This window comes from Saccopteryx bilineata, chromosome 5, assembly GCF_036850765.1.
Source record: "Saccopteryx bilineata isolate mSacBil1 chromosome 5, mSacBil1_pri_phased_curated, whole genome shotgun sequence".
NCBI lineage: Eukaryota > Metazoa > Chordata > Mammalia > Chiroptera > Emballonuridae > Saccopteryx > Saccopteryx bilineata.
Window position 1 is genome coordinate 137,788,841 of NC_089494.1, and position 13,113 is coordinate 137,801,953.

Consider the following 13,113-nt stretch of genomic DNA (forward strand, 5'->3'; position numbering starts at 1 on the left):
GCCAGGCCAATGCTCTACTTTTTTTTACAGACAGAGAGAGAGTCAAAGAGAGGGACAGACAGGGACAGACAGACAGGAACAGAGAGATGAGAAGCATCAATCGTTAGTTTTTCGTTGCGCATTGTGACACCTTAGTTGTTTATTGATTTCTTTCTCATATGTGCCTTGACTGCGGGCCTTCAGCAGACTGAGTAACCCCTTGCTCCAGCCAGCAACCTTGGGTTGGTGAGCTTTTGCTCAAACTATTGTAGATGAGCCCACGCTCAAGCTGGTGACTTCGGGGTCTCGAACCTGGGCCCTTGGCATCCCAGTCTGACGCCCTATCTACTGTGCAACCACCTGGTCAGGGTCATGACTTCATTTTAAATAAGGTTTCTGTTTCTTAATATTTACAAGTTTTTTTTGTTTTTGTTTTTTTTGACTGAGACAGAGTCAGAGAGAGGGACAGAGAGGAAGGTAGACAGATGAGAAGTATCAATTCTTTGTTAGGGCTTCTTAGTTGTTCGTTGATTATGTTCTCATCTGTGCCCTGATGGGGATGGGGTAGGGGAGCTACAGCAGAGCAAGTGACCCCTTGCTAAAGCCAGCAACCTTTGGGTTCAAGCCAGTGACTATGAGGTCATGTCTACTCAAGCCAGCGACCCCGCACTCAAGCTGGTGAGCCTGTGTTCAATCTGGATGAGCCCGTGCTAAAGCCGGCAACCTTGGGGTTTTGAATCTGTGTCCTCTGCATCCTAGTCCAACGCTGTATCCACTGCACCACCGCCTAGTTAGGCTACAAGTTTCTTTAGGTTAATATTGGCTTGTTAAATATGTATTTACCCATCCCTTTATTTCAATACAGCTTTGTTTTACAGGTGTCTCTTGTAAGCACTACATAGCTGGATTTTTCCTTTTAAAATACCATATGAAAAATCTCAGATATTTATTACTTTTTTAAAATTCATCACCCATTTATTTATTTTTTATTTTTTGTGACAGAGACAGATACAGAGAGAGGGATAGATAGGGACAGATAGGAAGGGAGAAAGATGAGAAGCATCAATTCTTTGTTGCAGCTCTTTAGTTGTTCATTGATTGCTTTCTGACATGTGCCTTGATGAGGGTGGGTGGGTGGGGGCCCTACAGCAGAGCGAGTAACCCCTTGCTCAAGTCAGTGACCTTGGGCTCAAGCCAGCGACCTTTGGACTTGAGCCAATAACCATGGGATCATGTCTATGATTGCATGCTCAAGCCAGCTACCCTGCACTCAAGCTGTTGAGCCAGCGCTCAAGCCAGTGACCTCAGGGTTTTGAACCTGGTTCCTCTGTGTCCCAGTCCAACTCTTTATTCACTGAGCCACCGCCTGGTCAGGCTCAGATATTTATTACTTGAAAAAAAATTATTTTGTTAGCCATTGGTAATTTAATTCACCAGTGCATTTCATTTTCATTGTTTCTTTTATTCAACCCTTTCCTTTTGCTTGCTTTCATTCTTTCTTTTTTTAATCTTTTTTTAAAAGTTATTTATTAATTTTTAGAGAGGAGAGAGAGTGAGAGAGAGAGAGAGAGAGAGAGAGAGAAGGGGGGAGGAGCAGGAAGCATCAACTCCCATATGTGCCTTGACCAGGCAAGCCCAGGGTTTTGAACCGGTGACCTCAGCATTCCAGGTCAACGCTTTACTCACTGCGCCACCACAGGTCAGGCACTTTCTTTCTTTTTTTAAAAAGATTTTATTGATTTTTCATTCTATCCTTGATTATAATAACCAGTTATTTTATTAATCGAATTCAGACTTTGATGTTTAATTATATTTAACTTTACATTTAGATCTTTTCATCTTCCACACTAAATAATCACTGAGTCTCATTAATTTCATTTCAGTATTTTTTTTAAAAATTTTTTTTTTTTTTTTTTATAGAGACAGAGAGAGAGTCAGAGAGAGGGATAGACAGGGACAGACAGACAGGAATGGAGAGAGATGAGAAGCATCAATCATCAGTTCCTCGTTGCGCGTTGCGACACCTTAGTTGTTCATTGATTGCTTTCTCATATGTGCCTTGACCGTGGGCCTTCAGTAGACCAAGTAACCCCTTGCTCGAGCCAGCGACCCTGGGTCCAAGCTGGTGAGCTTTTGCTCAAACCAGATGAGCCCGCGCTCAAGCTGGCGACCTCTGGGTCTTGAACCTGGGTCCTTCCGCATCCCAGTCCCACGCTCCATCCCACTGCGCCACCGCCTGGTCAGGCTCATTTCAGTATTTTATAAGCATTCCATTGTTTCTTGACCTCTGTTGCAGAGGAAAAGGTCTGCCTGGTATTTTTTCTATTGAAAGTAACCTGTTTTTTCTATAGAAGATGCCTTTATTTTTATCTTTAAAGTTCAATAAATTCGCTAATATATGTAGTTTTATTTTTGATTTTTAAAAGAGACTTTATATTTTAGAGAGAGGAGAGAGAGAAAGGTGGGTTGGTGGGAGCAGGAAGCATCAACTCCTAGTTGCTTCTTGTACCTTATCTGCCCTGACCTGGAACGTCCTCCTGGATTCTAGGCTGACCCTTTATCCACTGCATCACCATAGGTCAAGTATATCTTTACATTTTATTAAAAAGCAATTTATCAGTGTGTCTTTTTTCATGTGCACTTATAATATTCTATAGTTAAGAAACTTTGGGGCCCTGGCTGGTTGGCTTAGCGGTCCAGTGTTGGACTGGCATGTGGAAGTCCTGGGTTTGATTCCCGGGCCAAGGCACACAGCAGAGGCACCCATCTGCTTCTCCACCCCTCCCCCTCTCCGTCTCTCTCGTCCTGCAGCCAAGGCTCCATTGGAGCAAAGCTGGCCCCGGCGCTGAGGATGGCTCCATGGCCTCTGCCTCAGGTGCTAGAATGGCAATGACCCAGATGAGCAGAGCACCCCCCCCCCCCCCCCCCGTGGGCATGCAGGGTGAATCAAGGTCCCGCGTATATGGGAGTCTGTCTCTCTGCCTGCCCGCTTCTCACTTCAGAAAAATACAAAAAGAAAAAAAGAAAAGAAAGAAACTGACTACTCCATGACTGTAGAATTACTGTATTTTCGTGCAGAAAGTTTTTCGCTTTACCTTTTTCTTTTAGATATATGAAGAGATATCCTGAATAAAGTTTGGAGTATGCTGTGAGGTCGGTTCCATGTGTTAAGTTCTGCCAAGTTTCACAGCCTTGTCCGAACGGTTTCATTCTTGGAATATCCCTGCCGCACTTTCTGGAGCTTTTGGGAAATTCCACACTCCACCTCCGCCCCTCAAATCCATCTTCTTTGATTATGCTCCTCTCGGTTCGCTTTCTGAGTCTTCCTGGATGCATGCGCTTTTGATAGGAAGCCTGGCTCGTTGAGAAACTACAATTCCCAGAAGACCATGTCAAAAGTAAAAAAATCCCGTGTGGTGGTGGGGGGCGGAGGGCCGGGCTGAAGGCTCGCGAGATAAGGCGGTTGAGGTGGCTGCGTGAAGTGGGTGGAGAGGAGTGGGGAGAGCGAGGAGGAAGAGGAGGAGGTGCCGTCCCACAATACCAGGCGGGAGGGCGGGTAGGCGGTTTGTATCCGGGCTGTGAGGTGCTCGGAACCTCCGCGGACCTTGCTGCCTCTGTCTCTTTAACGCGAGAGGAAGCGATGCGGAGGGGGGGAAAATGGCAGAGCTGCAGATGTTACTAGAGGAGGAGATTCCATCTGGCAAGAGGGCGCTGATAGAGAGTTACCAGAACCTGACCCGGGTGGCGGACTACTGTGAGAACAACTACATACAGGTGAGGAGCGCGGGCGGGCCGAGGACCCGCGCTGGCCGCCTGGGCGGGGTGGGGAGCTGCCCGCACCTAAGCGGCCGCCTCGCTCCCAGCCCCGAGCCCCGAGCGCCGGCCGGGGACAGAGCGAGTGGCCGGGCTCGGGGAGTCGTGCTGCGATACAGGAAGTGGAGAGAAAATGGGCGAGGGAGCCGGGAACCCGCCGCGGCCCGGAGCCCCCCGCGGGTTCGGCCCCCGGATGGCGCTGCCCGCCGGCAGCCCCCGTCCGCCGGGCTTCTGCCCGGAGAGCCGGCTGCCCCCGTGCCTCCGCGCCCGCGCGGAGAGGGTCCGGGACGGGAGGGAGAGGAAGGGGCAGGGACGAGGCGCAGGGAGGAGCAGTCGCTGGAGCGAGAGGAAAAGCGGGGTGTGTGTCGGGGGAGGGGAGAGTGGGGGCGATTATGTCAGTTCTACCCAGAGGGTGTGTCTCTTATTTATTTATTTAAAAAAATTTTGTCATGAGTCACATTACACAGACCTCCCCGAGGACAGGAGGAAGCGAGTGGGGAGGAGGGGAGGGCGTCTAAAACAAGTTAAGCTCAAGATTCCTCTAATTGGAGGTTTGTGTATCTGCCTGCCCGTCCGTGTTCGGGTCGGGTGTTTTCCCTCGTCGTTCTCACTTCCGCCCCACCGTAATGTCTGTAATGTTTGTGTATAGGTGCTTAGGGCTATCGTTACTACAAAAGCACAAATGACTTTTAACTACTTGGAAAAATGTCTTAAATACGCTTTCCCCCCGAAGTTCTTGAACTATTGGGCTTCCATAAGTAACTTAAAATAGAATAGTGTAATCGCCGGTTGTTGCTTTTCTGAACGTTTCCGTCTTTCCAGCTGAAGTAAAGGTATAGAATAGGACTCCAGATCGATTACCGAACATGTTTACTCTCAGAACTGTACGTAAAATATGTTCTTGTAGATTTATTAGAAAATTTTTGAGGCCTTAACTCTGATGGACACTTGTTTTTATTTTAAGGATTGAAAGTGAATTATGGTGTGGTAGCTTGGCTTGTAGATCTTTGCGTAAACCAAAAGTTTGCGATAGAAGCAAAAAAAAAAAAAAAAAAAAAAAAAAGCAGTAGTCCTTTGTATCAATAGAATGGCTCCAAAAATTTGCTTGTTTGTATAAGGCATGATCAAAAACATGCTTTGAAAGATTAGGGTTATTGCAATTCAGAACTAAAGTATTTATAGAAAGCCTCCCATGTGATTATCATTTTTAAGAACTAATAGTTTCTGTGTTGGCAAATGCTTTACCTCCTTATTTTTAGAAGGAGATTCTGTTTTCAGAATATTTTGAATATTTCTCAATTTCCATCTTAGTAACATTGTATCTTCAGTAGCACTGCTAGGAATTTATCTCAAATTATTTCAAGCTTTTACTTTAGGAATTTTACTGATAAACTTGTTGAATGTCTGCCACATCTACTGTATTTCTTGTTTTTGCAAACTTTAGATTTAGCCTTTTAAAAATATTCTGAAATAGAAGTGTGAATATAGTTTTCAAATAGAAAAGTGATCTTATAGTTAATTGATATTACATATATACAACTTTTATTCAACTTAACATGAAAAGCCTTAAAATTGAGGTGAATCTCAATTTGCTGAAGGTTTTAAGGGTTTCGAAAGTCAAAGGGAGAGTGTAGTAAGTTAAGTTGCCCCCATTTCAGAAGGGTGGCTTCTTTTTGTTTTGCATGTTGGGAAATCTGACTAATACATGGTGTGGTAACTACCAAGTATTGGCAAATGCAAACATGTTTTAACCTGTCTGGTGACTTTCTTTTTCAGGTAGTTGTCTGCTGTAAAGCTTTTTTTTGTTTGTTTTTTTTTCCCTCCCTTCCCTGACCCCTTTCCTTTTTCCCTTCTGCTACCATTGTGGAGCTTTGAAGCACTTTTAGATTTACTGGTACCCTTATTAAGTCTTGTTATTTCTCATGTACGTAGTCTCTTTTAATTTTAAACATGTTAGAACCGTTAGTACCATGGTGCCAAGAGCCACCATCAGTGGCTTCAATTATTTTATTCTTTATTTTCTTTTGGTGGTCTTAAACTTGACACCAGTGAAATATTCTGATCTCACTGGGGGGGAATAGATGTTTATCTTAGTAACCTTTAAACTTTGGACTGCGTAATACACTAGGTACATTCCTGAAGCTTACGCAGGCGTAGAAGATGATGAAGACTGTGGAAGTTGATGTGGTAGCTGACTTTGTCGTGAGTTGTGCTGCTAACTTACTTGGGTACAGTGAATAGGGAACCTAGAGTACTAGCAATACCCGTTTGAAGGTCTTAAGAGGCCCTCTGTATCCCTTCTATGGCCCTGATTGGGTTATAAGCAACACCTTACTTAAATGTATCTCCTCTCAGGGAAATTATGTAGTTACTTGTGTTTTGAGAATTTTTTTTATTCCCAAGGTTGATTTTTATCCTGAGAATTCAATTTTCATTTTATTGTTTTCCTACAGTTTGGAAATACAGTCTGGTTAGGCTAAGGTGTTCAGTTGACAAGTTCTTTTGGCTGTAGTGCATTAGGATCCTCAAGTACTTCATTAGCTCTTTGGGTCCTATAGACTTTTTTTTTTTTTTTTTTTTTCATTTTTCTGAAGCTGGAAACAGGGAGAGACAGTCAGTCAGACTCCCGCATGCGCCCGACTGGGATCCACCCGGCACGCCCACCATGGGGCAACGCTTTGCCCACCAGGGGGCGATGCTCTGCCCATCCTGGGCGTCGCCATGTTGCGACCAGAGCCACTAGCGCCTGAGGCAGAGGCCACAGAGCCATCCCCAGCGCCCGGGCCATCTTTGCTCCAGTGGAGCCTTGGCTGCGGAAGGGGAAGAGAGAGAGAGGAAAGCGCGGCGGAGGGGTGGAGAAGCAAATGGGCGCTTCTCCTGTGTGCCCTGGCCGGGAATCGAACCCGGGTCCTCTGCACGCTAGGCCGACGCTCTACCGCTGAGCCAACCGGCCAGGGCTGGACTTTTAATTACTAAATTGTATTATTATTATTTTTTAATTTATTTATTTTTTACAGAGACAGAGTGAGTCAGAGAGAGGGATAGACAGGACTGACAGAAACAGAGAGTGATGGAGAAGCATCAATCATTAGTTTTTCGTTGCGCGTTGCAACACCTTAGTTGTTCATTGATTGCTTTCTCATACGTGCCTTGACCGCGGGCCTTCAGCAGACCAAGTGACCCCTTGCTGGAGCCAGCGATCTTGGGTTCAAGCTGGTGGGCCTCTGCTCAAACCAGATGAGCCCGTGCTCAAGCTGGCGACCTCAGGGTCTCGAACCTGGGTCCTCTGCATCCCAGTCCGACGCTCTATCCACTGCGCCACCGCCTGGTCAGGCTAAATTGTATTATTAATTGCAGAACTTCTCCAGAAAAGTACTCTCTTAATAGGACAGGGTTTTTGAAATCATTATGGGGAAATAATATTTAAAATAGAAAGTTATTTTAAAAAAATTTTATTTATTAATTTTAGAGCGGGGAGAGAGAGAGAAGAGAAGAGAGGAGGAGCAGGAGGCATCAACTCCCATACGTGTTTTGACCAGGCGAGCTCAGGGTTTCGAACCAGAGACCTAGTGTTCTATGTCGATGCTTTATCCACTGCACTACCATGGGTCAGGCTGATAAGTGTTTTTTATATAACAAAAAATCTTTGTGCCAGACCAGGCGGTGGCGCAGTGGATAGAGCATCAACCTGGGACGCTGAGGTCCCAGGTACGAAACTCAGTGGTCCCTGGCTTAGCTTGGGCTCATCTAGCTTAAGTGTAGGCTCACTAGCTTGAGCGCAGGATCGCCAGCTTGAATGTGGGATTTTAGACATGACCTATGGTCGCTGGCTTGAGCAAGGGGTCACTGGCTCAGCTGGGGCTCCCTAGTCTCAGCATGTATGAGAAAGCAATCAGTGAACAACTAAAGTGCCACAACGACGAGCTTCTCATCTTTTTCCCTCCCTGTCTGTTCCTCTCTCTGTCTCTGTCTCTCAGTTTAAAAAAATATATATATTTGCCTTCTTCTATCTTTTGGTTGATATGACTAATTTGAAAAAAAATTTTTTTTTTTTTAGTAGATTATGTCAAGGAAAGTCACTCCTCAACTTGAACATACTTATTCATCTAACCCAGTGGTAGTCAACCTGCTCCCTACCACCCATTGGTGGGCGTTCCAGCTTTCAGGGTGGGCGGTAGCAGAGCAACCGAAGTATAAATAAAAAGATAGATTTAACTATTGTAAGTTGTTTTATAAAGATTTATTCTGCCAAACTTAGCAAAAATTTGACATAAAGTACTTGATAAGTAATTATTATTGTATGCTTTAACTTGCTGTAACTCTGCTTTATAAATTTTATAAAGTAAAGTTACTTCCCTACTTTATAAATCACCATTACTGTGGAATCGGTGGGCGGTTAGAAAATTTTACTACTAACAAGATACAAAAGTGGGTGGTAGGTATAAAAAGGTTGACTACCCCTGACAGTACTTTTTGCTCTATTTTAGAGTCCACACTGCCTTTGTCATGGGAACTATTTTGGGGAATAGGAAGTGAGCTAAGCTAAAAGAAGTAGAAACAGCTTAAGAAAGGTTTCTCAGCATGCAAATTGCTAGGTTGGGTAAGGACAGAAACGTTTTCCATACAGCTAAATTTTTAAATTTAATTTAAAGTTTTGGCCTGGAATTTCCCCATTAAGAGCATATTTGGGTTAGCAAGTATATTCTAAAGTTTAACGAGTATAAAGGGGATCTCATCAGTGAGCTACTTAGTTTATTTAGCTTGTTTTCTTTCTCCTGTGATGCTAGCTTATGTGCATTTGCTCATTGGAGGGCAGGTAATTTTTGAGCAGGAGCCCTTTGGAATAGGTAAAAGCTAACATTTCTTGTACTATACAATTTATGCCAATTTATAAATTAAGTCAATTATTAGAATTCTTGTTTTATTTATAAACTTATTCATTTATTTAACATGAGCAATTTAATTATTTTATTTTATTTTATTCATTTTAGAGAGGAGAGAGGGAGAGAGAGAGAGATAGGGGGGAGGAGCAGGAAGCATCAACTCCCATATGTGACTTGATCAGGCAAGCCCAGGGTTTCGAACTGGCGACCTCATTTCCAGGTCGACGCTTTATCCACTGCGCCACCATAGGTCAGGCGAGCAATTTAGAGTTTAGAGACATTAAATTTCTAGGTTAAAGTTTCATATCTTATAAGATAATACCTGGAGTCATATTCAGTTTTTCTGATTCTATATTCGAAGTTTTATTTAATGAATAATGAGTAGAGTGTTTGCTGCAGGATAGGCAATTAAAAAGATGGTACAAAGGGTAATAGAGAAGGGAAGAGGGTAATATATGTAATTACTACTATTATATTGATTATCTATTTTGTCACATTCTCTGCTGGTTGATTGTATTATCTTTAATCCTTACCGAAACTCTCCATGAGAGGCAAGATTCTCTTACAGATCAGAAAGATAGGTTTCAGAAAAGAATGAATTTTGTTTGATCATATAGTTAGTAATTGGCACTCAGAATTTCTGCCCAACTCTGATAGGTTCCAGAGCTATGCTATTATTTCCTTGCCACACTGTCTGCAGCAGCGCATGAATCTAGAACTTAGACTAGTTTAGAAATGTCATGGAATAAATAGACTCTTGTTGAGCATGTCTGGGAACCTAACAACTATTTTATCGTTTCTTCTTCTGAGCCCTAAGTTACAAATATGATATAAGAACAGTTATGCTCTGTCATTTGAAGTGTTGAATTATAGGAATCAGAGGCTAGTTTTTCATTGAGCTCAGTAGATCCTTTTCCTTTCTGTGCATCCTTGCCTGTTTTTTGTGTTCTGACTCATCTTTGCAATTGTGATAATAAAATTTATAAAAGAATTAGTAGATGTTAACAAGACAAAATGTTTTGCTACATTTTGATTTCTCCACAAACTAGATTCAGGAAAAGATAGTCAAAATGATTGAGGAGATTAAAATAGTATGAAAATGGTAGAATTTTTTAAAAATTTTAATTTTATTGATTTTAGAGAGAGAGAGGAAAGGAGACAGAGAGGACAAGAACATTGGTCTGTTCCTGTATCTGCCCTGACTGGGGATCGAACTGCCAACCTCTGCCAACCTAGCCAACCGAGCTAGCCAGTCAGGGCAGAATTTCTTTTTTTTAAAAAGATTTTATTTATTCATTTTAGAGATGAGAGAGAGAGAAAAGCAGGGGAGGAGTGGGAAGCATCAACCCGCAGTTTTGGAATTTCAAACTGGTGACTTCAGCATTCCCGGTCGACACTATCCACTGTACCATCACAGGTCAGGCTGAAAATTGTAGTATACTACTCACAAAAATTAGGAGATATTTTATCACTTCATATTCATTTTGAAATATCTCCTAATTTATGTGAGTAGTATTTTTAATTGTACTTTGAAGTGAGTAAAACAATGGCTAGCAAATTAGAGATATAGATTGGAAATCTAATGAATTAAGCAGGAATATACAGTGTGTCCATAAAGTCATGGTGCACTTTTGACCAGTCACAGGAAAACAACAAAGGATGATAGAAATGTGAAATCTGCACCAAATAAAAGGAAAACTTTCCCAGTTTCATACCTATTCAGTGCAGTTCAATGTGGGCTCATGCACAGATTTTTTAGGGCTCCTTCGGTAGCTATCCCGTATAGCCTCTACAGACTCGTCACTGACTGATGACCTACCAGAACGTGGTTTCTCCACCAAACTGCCGGTTTCCTTCAACTGCTTATCCCACCGAGTAATGTTATACCTATGTGGTGGCGCTTCTTTATAAATGCGCCGATACTCACGTTGCACTTTGGTCATGGATTCAAATTTAGCGAGCCACAGAACACACTGTGGTACTTTCCTCTGTACCATCCACATCTTGACTGGCATGGCTGTGGGCTGCTCTGCTGTATATAAGGTGTTACATTATCATCTGTGCATGCGCACATGCTGCCACATCATCCTACAGAAACTAGGAGGGTTTTCCTTTTTATTTGGTGCAGATTTCACATTTCTGTCGTCTTTTGTTGCTTTCCTGTGACCAGTCAAAAGTGCACCATGACTTTACAGACACACTGTAGTAATGTATAGCATGGTGACTATCGTTAATGATACCATAGAAAAAAATGTAACTGTGTTGTGATAGCTGTTAAGTAGTCTTATTGTAATCATTTTGCAATATATACAAATATCAAATCATTATGTTGTATACCTTAAACATCTGAGATATAGCATGTCAAGACAAAAAAAAAATAAGACAGGGCTTTAGATAATTTTACGGAAGGTCTTAGGTAGTTGTTAGATTGACCCCATACCATGTTGCAACTGCCTTATTAATGCTGCTTTCAGGCAGGATCTGACTTTGCATACATATATATATATATTTTTTTTTTTTTTTGTATTTTTTTCTGAAGTTGGAAATGGAGGCAGACAGACTCCCTCATGCGCCCGACCGGGATCCACCCGGCATGCCCACGAAGGGGTGACGCTCTGCCCATCTGGGGTGTTGCTCTGTTGCACCCAGAGCCATTCTAGCGCTTGAGGCAGAGGCCATAGAGCCATCCTCAACGCTCGGGCCAACTTTGCTCCAATGGAGCCTTGGCTGCGGGAGGGGAAGAGAGAAACAGAGAGGAAGGAGAGGGGGAGGGGTAGAGAAGCAGATGGGCGCTTCTCCTGTGTGCCCTGACTGGGAATCGAACACGGGACTCCTGCACGCCAACCTACGCTCTGACACTGAGCCAACTGGCCAGGGCTTTTGCATACATATTAAATCTTATGAAAGTCCGTTCGTAAAGATGGAATATTACGTCAGTTCTTACTAATAATACTCTCAAGATTGTCTAATATTCCTCTGACCAGGTAGTTCATTTGATTTGAGCATCATCCTGACATGATGAAGTTGTGGGTTGGATCCTTGGTCAAGGCACATACAAGAATCAACCAGTAATGGTGTGAATGAGTGGAGCAACAGGTTAATGTTTTTTTCTCTCTCTGTCTCTTTTTGTTGGTATTTTTTTCTCAAGTGAGAAGTGGGGAGGAAGACATGCAGATTCCTGCATGCTCCCTACTGGGATGACCACCAAGGGGCGATGCTCTGTTGCAGCTGGAGCCATTTCAGCACCTGAGTCGGAAGCCATGGAGCCATCCTCAGCGCCTGGGCCAGCACTGCTTTGGAACCTTGGGTGCGGGAGGGGAAGAGAAAGATAGAGAGAAAGAAGAGAGTGAAGGGTGTAGAAGCAGATGGGCACTTCTCATGTGTGCCCTGGCCAGTAATCGAACCCTGGACTTCCAATCACTGGACCAACACTCTACCACTGAGCCAACTGGCCAGGGCCTCTCTGTCTCTCTACCTTCCTCTCACTAAAAATCAACTTTAAAAAGTACTGAATATTCTTCAGGATTGTGTGTCATTTGGAAATTTGTATTAAACCTAATTAAGCCTGGCTAGTGGTGGCACCGTGGATAAAGCATGGACTTGGAATGCTTAGGTCGCAGGTTTGAAACCCTGGGCTTGCCTGGCCAAAGTACATACGACAATCAGTGAAAAACTAAAGTAAATCAACAATGAGTTGTTACTTCTCACTTTACCTCCTTTTTTCTCTCCTCTCTGTGAAAACTCAATAAATAAAATCTTAAACACTTAATTAAAACTTTTTTTTTTGTAACTTTAATCTTAATAAGAGCTTTATATGTGGTACTTCAGTCCAGTCCTAGTATGTTTAGAGCCTCAGTTACAGCAAGTTTGTCTTTTGGAGGGGTTCTTTTTAGAAAATTGTTGAAATAATCTCGTAGAGTAAGTACACTTTCCTTATTCCGCTTATATTATGCTTTCTCTAGCTGGTTCTGTTAACTGAAGAAAGCTAACATGCCTTGTAGTAAAAAAGAGGTGTTGGCACTGGGTATCTGATCTGTGGCCATTTAGAAGAACCTATTTATTTCGGGTGAAATTTTGTTATAGGAATTAGATATTTGTGCGTTAACAGACAGGAATATATTAGCTAGAAAGGAAGAGTGCTAATATTGGAAGAGGTTGAATCAAGTATTAGCAGATTATGTAGATGTAACTTTATGAAAATAGTGTTGGTATGAAAAGTAATTTAACAATGACTAAATGCTAAGAGGGAGAGACAGAGAGAGAGAGAGAGAGGAGAGACAGAGAGAGAGAAGGGGGAGGAGCAGGAAGCATCAACTCTCATATGTGCCTTGACCAGGCAAGCCCAGGGTTTCAAACCAGCGATCTCAGCATTTCCAGGTCGACGCTTTATCCACTGAGCCACCACAGGTCAGGCGAAGTTCTGATTTCATTTTATTTA

At 42.9% G+C, this 13,113-nt stretch overlaps 1 protein-coding gene across 12 annotated transcripts in view; it reads left to right on the forward strand.

Moving 5' to 3' along the window:
* Nucleotides 1–3,494: 3,494 nt before the first annotated feature.
* The window catches only part of ABI1 (abl interactor 1), a 124,677-nt gene continuing 115,058 nt past the window's right edge, over nucleotides 3,495–13,113 (forward strand). For 6 of the 12 annotated variants that reach the window (XM_066280622.1, XM_066280624.1, XM_066280628.1 and 3 more), the window contains exon 1: nucleotides 3,496–3,753. In XM_066280622.1, the coding sequence (XP_066136719.1) occupies nucleotides 3,637–3,753 (117 nt within the window). In that variant the 5' untranslated portion in view covers nucleotides 3,496–3,636. Of the gene's footprint in view, nucleotides 3,754–13,113 lie in introns of all 12 variants that reach the window. The other 6 variants (XM_066280625.1, XM_066280629.1, XM_066280634.1 and 3 more) reach the window with 2 other exon arrangements.